Genomic DNA, 8,992 nt, shown 5'->3' with positions numbered 1-8,992 from the left:
AAGTCAAAATTAATTAAGAAATATGTGAGAATCTCCCTAAATATATGTAGGTAAAAGTGGTTTCAGAACACAAAGGTTTAAACTAAAGTTAGGACATTTCAGACGTTTAGTGCATGCGCTGTCACAAAAGCCTTTTGGCCCAAGGTCGATCGCAAGTGATCTAGTGATCTCTTTTCCCTCATTAAGGGTAGCCTCTTCCTTGTTGTGGGGCTTTTGACAGGCCGTTGTCCTATTGGCGTCCATGTTGCAAGGTTCGAAATCTTACCAGACGTCAGTTGCAGAAGCTGTATGGAAGAAAATGGGATACAGAACAACTCTTGCCTGTCCCGCGTTGGGCACGTCAAATTCAAATGCTTGGGAGCGCATATCCTTAGACATCCCACCAAACTGGAGAGATTGAAAATTAAACGTCTATGTAAATTTTATATTGGCTACTAGTCGTTGTGCTAATTTATAAATTCGACCTCAGGAGTTATTCTTTTCTATGACTTCACAAAAGACTACAGCCCACGTGGGATCTCTCTAGATCAACTAACTTACCTAATCTCACTTATCGGCTATTTGTATAACAATAACCATGAGAACAAAATCATTGATTTGATTCCCTTCGTCAACTGTTAATTTCAGAACTGGTTGGGACGGATGTAATGTGTGAACTATTAGTACGGAATCTAAAATTATGGAATCTAACTAAGCCTAGAAAAAGTGTTGCAATTCACACTATTACTGCCTATTGAATAATGCAAACGCTTAGCATTTTAGATAGTTTGGTAGATATTTAACACTTCGTCTATCTGCACAACTTATAATTCACCACTTTTCCTCGGCAAGATCCCAAACCCTCACTAATTCTCGCATAAAAACTATATTAACACATTTTTCCGTGTCAGTACACCACTACATGATACCCCGTAGTAAATAATTTCCCAGCCCAAGTTAGAATGGGTTTTGCAAATACACAAATAAAAAAAAACATATTGAATTAATGCATTTTAAATTTATTTATTTATTATGACACTTATCATACATGGAGGCTAGATAAAAATTCGCACACTTAACATGCTCTTACGCGTATTTTTCGCATGCAACGCGTGTGTGGCGCGTGTAACTGTAGCGTAACGCGGCCAAAAGCGAACACAAAATGCAAATTTACCGCTGGGGAGGGTAGAACAGCTGCTCGGCTGCCAACGCTTTGTCATATAATTAAAATAAATATGCAAAATTTTAATTTATGTGTAATTTCAATTTAAAATACTTTTAACACACGCATACATACATACCAAAATGAATTATGGCCTGCCACTTGAGAAGGCGCGCAATATTGCTTTCGAATGAGCTGTCAAATGAGACTTAAATATTTATGTAGCACGCTTTCTTCACACACACGTACTTACACACAAATGTCTAGGTTTGCGGCAACATTTCTTATTTTTTTACACACACATACATTGATGCCTATAAAAATTCATTTAAGGTGTCTCCGCTTACCTTTCTCGCAACACCATTTAGCCGTCTCAAATTTCGCTTTCACTTTGCCACATTTTCACCCAAAATTGTATGCATATGTTGTAAATTCGTTAACAACAATATAAATATGACTATCACATAGCTAACTGTGGCAAGAATCACCCCTCTGCAAATGTGGGCCCGCTCATATATGGGACTGTTTGCCTGTTGCAATAAATTATTTTTGTTTGCCATATCAATTAAATTGCATTATCATTTACCACGAAATTACCCCAAAAAGCCGGCGCCAGAACCGGTCTCTTGTTACTCTGTAGGCAGTCAGTGCATAAATTAGCGCTTAAATTACGCCCATTTGTGCAACAAATTTGTGAGGATTTTTTTACAATTTTCAAAAAAAAAAAAAAAAAAAAGAATTACATTTTTTTATTTAATTGAGCGGGGCGAGAGTTAAGTCAGCTTCTATAATCGCCCTTAGAATGTGATAAAGATATAATACAATTTTGATTTATCACCAAAACTCTACTGCCAAAAAGGAAAATAGATATGTCAAGGGTAAACACTGTTCAGCTGCTGATTTCGTTTAAAGGAAAAATAACCTTATGATTCCTAAGAATTAACGAACATGTATTTAGAATATCAGGGATTCTATGCAAAGGATTTGGAAAAAATCAGATTTATATTCATAATTTCAACGAATTAATGGACTCTAGTGAACTTTCTACAGTCCTCTTCAGTTCGGCGTGACTTTATACAATTTTACACATTTTTTTCTATCTATAAGCTTCAGTTTCCAGGTATAATACTGTAGCGCTTCTCATGCTCATATCATAAAGTTAGCGGTCGATTTATAGTACTTCTGTGGAGTGTAGCTCCAGTACCCAACCACACTATCAATGGCATTGAATTGCTTTGTGATAAGACTAGTATGGTTGCCAGACCATAGTGGAATCGCTTAGTTGACGAACTGCAAAAGCACCCCAGCTCTGCTAATAGAGGAATGTGGATAGCTGTGCTTCGTGGAGGTTTGGCCAGCGCGCGCTGAAAGTTAGCTCAGTTATTGCGCTGTCCTGATACTTTTACAACGTAATCAATCGCAGTAGTTCCAGTTAGGTCTTTGTCATCAATAATACCAGCCTCTCCTTAGTTCTAAGCGTTCTAACTGGTAATTGCCTCAACAGCGTCCAGCTGCAGAAGCTGTTTGGAAAAAAAAACCAGGTTGAAACATCTCAACACTTCCTTATTCATTGTCCCACTTTCGCGAAATTATGTCTTGGGAACTCACACTTGGAGCTCTATTTTATGGCTTTGGGAAGGAATACAGTAGAATAAGTGCAATCCCAATATTGAGCATCACTCTTCGATCATAAGCTGTTCTAACCTAAAGGAATGGAATTTTTCCTGTTTTCGAAAAACTTTCTGTACTTTCAAGTTATCTCCTTTTCAGTTAGTATGAGCAACTTAACTTTAAAAGCATTCTGTTTAAGTCCTCTACGCAACAGTCTAATTATTTACTTTCATTTAGAAGTTCTAAAGTAAGATTAAATAGGACTAACAAAAGTATATTTTTAAATTACAATCAATAGTGTTAATCGGTTTTGGAACTCAAGGGTAACGAAATCGAAAATCGTACATATTTCTTGATGAGCTAAAGTTTTTTATAAGCCATATTATGAAGAGTGTTTTTCTATTCTTCAGTTTTATAAATATATTTTTTAACTCAAAACATGTATTTTTAAATCGTCACTCATCCTCGCCAATAATTTTCGTAATCCAATCCATTGAATCAGCAACACTCTCAACATAATAAGCCGAAGTAATACCATCTGCAGCGCCGCATTTATCCATGCCGAAAGGCACAACGCCGATTTGTGTAAAAAATTGAGTGTTTTCATTCACCAGCCATATAATGGGACCACCGTTGTCTCCGCTGCAAGTACTGGGCTCCTCATGGCGTGTGGATAAGCAAAGTTTGGATTGATGCACGCGCTGTTCTGGTAGAGCTTGTTGGCAAACTCGTGACTTACTGCGGTTAATAGTGTGCTTTTTCATCACTTCAGTAGCACCTGAAATGGGGTTAGACAAATTATATATAATCTAAACTTTTTAGCTTTAAAGAAGGTATATTACAAATGCAAGCATTCTGAAACTCACCTGTTTTGTTCAAACCCCAGCCGGATATTGTGAGAGGCGTATTATCATAGGGCACATTGAAATGTTCAACTTTTGTAGGTAAACAAATAGTTTTGATATTTTCTGTAATTTATTAATTTCATTCTGTTCAAAATAATTCTTTTAAGTTTTAAATAAATTTGTTTGTTAGCGCTCCAAATTCTACTTACTAGTCATATCAACTCTCGCTTTTAATTTTATTAGGGCAATATCCTTGACACCCGTTTCCGGTTTATAATCCGCGTGTTTTACTGAAGTGGCTATTTTATAATCCTTATAAACAGAACATGAATTTCGTACGCAATCCTTGTTCGATTTGGTTGATATCTTATATTCACCTAAGCGTACGCCGATTCTAAAATTTGTACAATTAGGGAAAAATAAAAATATATTGTCAAAATATTTAAGTGAAGGGATGTAATCGGTTTACATGCAATGAAAGTGAAATTTGAACGTGGAATAAAACAAAGCATATTTCATTACAGTCTATTTGGCGAAATTAATGAATTAATGAATAATGGAAATGAATTTCTATGAGTACCTTATTATATAGGAGAGAATCATCGAATTTATTGTATTATTAATGAAATGTAATGAAGACTGATATTCAAGTGAAATTTACCAGAGATACTTCAAGTAATTGGAATATCTAGGGACATTTATTTATATATACTATATATTAATTATTTATGTATGTATATCTACAATTTATAGTCACCTGAAATATGTCTTAGTAAAGTATGTCTTAAAGTAAAGTGGAAAACGAAATGAATAGGATAAAACGAGAAAGGTGAAATTGAAATGATGATAGGATATCATAGGAATCATAAGTACGTTGAAATATAATTTTAATAATAATTTAATTTAATAATTAATTTAATAATTAATTTTAGAATAAAAGAGTAAAATTAGTATGGAATTCAAGAAACCTAGTTAATAATAATTCAAAACAAGCGAAATCTTTCCAGTTTAGCATATTTAGATTATGCTAAAGATATGATCGAATGGCTATCCATACTGTTGAGATGAAATCAGTTTGTAATCACATGAAATATATTTTAAAAGATAATGGAAAAAGAAATTACATAATATCATAAAACGAAAAATGAAATGTAGGAAAAATTAGAAGCGATTCACTTTAAACGAAAGAATTGAAAGAAAAAAATATAGATAATATGGATTATGGCTAACTGAAATGAAATTTTGGGAGGAAATAAATGAAATTGAAATGAAAAATGTTCGAATGTAATAAAATTCATGAAATCGACAGTGAAATTGAAAATCGTGAATGAAAGCGAAATTAAATTAAATAATAAAAATATTAACAGATAATAATAATAATGTTTACATAATATTTTTTATAAATACACTACTCACAATGTTTTCCGAATGCAACTGGCTGCCGTCAGCACCCAACGTTCGGTGATTAGCGAGCCAGCACACGAAAAATTTGGAGTTCTACTCCCGCTTTCATAACGCAACAAAGCCAACCAGGGGAATTCAAGTAAATGCGCCTCAGCATTGCTCACCGACGGATCATTTTCAATATGTACAAAACCACACTTCTGCGTGCTTAATTTATACAAACCCAATTGGTTTAAATTGCTCATCACACTAGAAGTATTCGTTGTAAATTCTTCGATTATTACATTCACTGTTGGAGTTTCAACGTCACTTTGTGGCGTAACAACGTCTTGCTCTTGGTATGGGTTGTATTTATTACCAAAAGCTAAGCCTAAACGTCTGTAGAACTCCGCATCGAAAACTGGTATTGCTTCTGTAGTAGTCGTAGTTATAGCTTTTGGAGTAGTTTGTGCAGCACTTTCGGTGACGACGGCAGTTGTAGATGGATTTACTGGATGTAAACGAATGTCTGGAACTTTCACTAAATCATTTACTGAGCTCACTTGACTGCCTGGAATAGCTACTGGTAAATGAAATGGATTCACTGGAATTCCTGGCATAGCTATTGGTGAATATATTTTTTCACCATTTCCCCATGGTACATTTATGTTTGGATTCTCTTGAAACTGTGGCACATAGGTAGGATTCGAATTCGAAATGTCATTAAAGGCCGGGTTGTGTAGTGGTGGAATTTCTGGATACACTGGAATCTCTGGAACAGCTATTGGAAAAAATATTTGTTCACCATTACCCCTTGGTACATTTATATTTGGATTTTCTTGAACCTCTGGTTCATAGGTGGGATTGGGTTTCCAATCGTCATTAAAATCCGGCTTAGGTAGTTGTGGAATTTCTACATTTTCGCCAGCTGGTATAAATGCTGTATTATCGAATGGTGGTTGGTTGGGATCTTCCACAGGTTCGTCCCAAATTGCATGAATCAGTTCATCCGGTAAAGGAGAATTTTCATGATTGGGTTTGAATTCTGGCTTGTGGTTATTAATATTATTAATATGTGGCGGTGTTATAAGATTATTAGGACAACAATAAGTATTTGCCTTAAAAAATTTCGAGAAAATTTATTTTTCTTATTAATTGGATTTTATATTGTATAAAATTAGTTCAAAATAATCTACCTCACAATCATCATTTGGGAAAATTACTTTATGATGTAATTCTTTGCAATCAGCATATGGTCTGCAAATACCTTCCGTATCAGCGGAATATATACATGCGTTTTGTGCAACTGAAAATTGGAAAATAAAATAATTAAGAATTTCTACCTTAAACTTTGAATTTTTAAAATTTTTAAATTCTATAAAATAACGGATCAGCGAGTAGTAGGTTCGAAATTCTTCTAATTTGTATTTAAAACAGAAAAAACTGACCTGCAATAAGGAGTAGCTGGTATGACAATATGCTTAGAAGCATACCACATTGAAGAATACCCATCACCACAATATCTTGGTGATTAAATTTTACACAATTAATTTATGCAAATTATATACATATGTTGTAAATGAAATACAAATGCGTTCATAAGTGAAACACAATAAAATTTGCGAGTTTTGCCGCGCTTACAACTTAATCACAAAGTTACTGAGAGCATACTGAAAGATTCAATTCGAATTCGAAGCTTAAGAAAACAATGAACTGGACGCTGATAAGTATATGCCGGCTTCCAAGTAAACGTAAATATCGTTGTACGTAATAATAATTCAGAATGCTGATATATATTTATATATAGTATTATAGTATATACGTATATATATTGTCTTATCAAATTGTGGCTACTCGGAATTTCTAATAAAAATAGTCTGAAAACACATTAGGGAGGGAATATTAATATATAATATTAAACAAATTTTTAATTTGACCTTTCCTGAGAAAAACTTGAACCTGAGGTGTGCTGATAAGGTCTGATAAGTTTTTTGTCAAAAATTCCAATAAATAATTATTTACTTCAAAAGAGACAAAAAGACACATAAATATATGAATTGTTTTAAAAGTAACAGAGAACGATACATAATACTTAAAATTTAGTGAGAATTTCGTAACGAAGAAGAAATTTGTTATTTCTAGCATCAAAGCAACACAATGAATATATATACACATAGTACTGTTAAATCATACAAATAGATACAAAATGTAATAAAAAAAAGTTTTGATAAATATTTTCGATCCCACCAATTTCTGTACTGTTATGCAGCCCTAAGCATCAATGACTCATACAACATAGCTGAGTCAGTTCCCGCTTGCGAAACTTTGAAAGTGTCATAAGCGCTGGGCTCGCCCTGTCTCACCGAAAGCTTACGGACTAACGAACTCAATCACTAACCGATAGCAGAACTCATTCTAAAATTAAGACTTCGGTACACAACAACAACTTATGCGAAACATAGTTTATCTCCCGATCATTTCACTGGGCGCTTAGTTATACTATAAAGCTTGTGTATAAAAAATAGCCGGTTTCGCAGCCGAGTGTTTAGGGCACATGACCTCCAATCGAAAGCCAGTAGGTCAAAATCCGGCTGAACAAAATCTAGAATTCTCGGAAAAAAGTTTTCCAAAACCGGTCGAACCTTGGCAGGCAATAAAAATCTATTTAAAGTTATACATTGCAGTCAAATTTTTTTTCTTATTCTGTAAAATATTTTCTTCTTCGCTCCTCATTATAATATGAGACCTGTCGCCAGTACTTTTCATACACAAAACAGTCAAAAGTTTATCAATATTTCTTTGAATTCGTTTAAACAATATTTGTATGCAAGTTCTGGTGGTTTTGCTTTGTGAATTTTTTTGTTCAGGTTCAATTTTTAAGCAACATTAGGGGAACACCATTCAAAATAGCGTAGTTTCTATTTCTAGTCATATATGAATGATGATTTTTTGATGGGGTTGTATTAAAGCTGTACTTGTCGAAATTTATCAGTTTTCAAAAACGTGTTTAATAATTGATTTTATTCTAAGAAAATATGTAAAATTTTCCATAACTATAACATATTTTTGCATATTGCCGTTGTTACCCAAAAATCCATAAGTTAACTTTTATGTTACTTTATTGCAAATTTTCCATTTCATTACAGTTTTTTATAAAAATAATTTTGTTAAATCCTTTCATAAAGTCCATTTGTATTATTGAATTTTTTTCCCCTGTTTCCTATTTCACTTTAAACATTTGTCACAATTTCACGCACTCGAGCGTACCGCTAAATTGAAACAGTATCCCCGATTAATACTTTACGCCCCACTTCTCTGCCGCTTGGGCAACCCTTAGGCAAGTGAGTCGGAACCTGGCCATCAACGCAACGCAATCTGTGGCATGTTGAATGAATTTGTGTGTGAGATTGCTTCAAGCGTATGAAGTTCAATCAAATGTTCGCGCAAAAGCGGATTGCAAAGTGAAAGAGTGAAAATCAGTTTAACGGAATTGTAAATCATGAATTTATGAAACTCTGAGTCAAGTGTGGTGAAATATGTAGTATGTGTAATTGTTTATTTTATTCTACTTGTTTTGATATATTTGCAAATTGCTTGCTGACAAATTTTTAGTAAAAACCCAACTGTTTCACATTCATTCAGCGGTTTTTAACGAATTATTTTCGCATGAATGGGTTTTTAATTTTTTAATGGCATTCCAGCGTTAGAGAAAAATGCATTTTAATATTTGTTCACACAAAGCACAGTGATTGTATTGGGTATTATGCAATTAAATACTACAATGTGTAAATATGATTTAATATTTTTGTGTTTATGTGAATTTCTTAATTGTGATTTTTTAAATAAAAAATGAGTATTTTACTTTTCTGAAATAAAAAACAAAAAAAAAAGAAGTAAGGAAAGGCTAATTTCGCGTGTCACCGAACATTTTATACTCTCGCATGATAAAGTGATAATCGAGATTTCAGGCGTGGTTGTGAACCGATTTCACCCATATTTGGTACATGTCATC

General features: G+C 33.6%; 1 protein-coding gene across 1 annotated transcript; it reads right to left on the bottom strand.

The window, feature by feature from the left end:
* Positions 1–3,000: 3,000 nt before the first annotated feature.
* On the bottom strand, positions 3,001–6,635 carry LOC108967199 (transmembrane protease serine 4-like). The gene is made up of 6 exons (XM_018930481.1): positions 6,429–6,635; positions 6,177–6,286; positions 5,014–6,098; positions 3,807–3,991; positions 3,619–3,720; positions 3,001–3,530 (listed from the first exon to the last, which is right to left on the bottom strand). Exons 1-6 carry the CDS (start codon positions 6,490–6,492, stop codon positions 3,208–3,210), a joined length of 1,869 nt encoding a protein of 622 aa, XP_018786026.1. The 5' UTR covers positions 6,493–6,635; the 3' UTR covers positions 3,001–3,207.
* Positions 6,636–8,992: the final 2,357 nt, after the last annotated feature.

This window comes from Bactrocera latifrons, unplaced genomic scaffold, assembly GCF_001853355.1.
Source record: "Bactrocera latifrons isolate USDA-ARS-PBARC rearing strain unplaced genomic scaffold, ASM185335v1 scaffold_18, whole genome shotgun sequence".
Classification (NCBI taxonomy): Eukaryota; Metazoa; Arthropoda; class Insecta; order Diptera; family Tephritidae; genus Bactrocera; species Bactrocera latifrons.
Note: the sequence above shows the minus strand (reverse complement) of the source record. Positions and strands in the feature narration are given on the sequence as shown.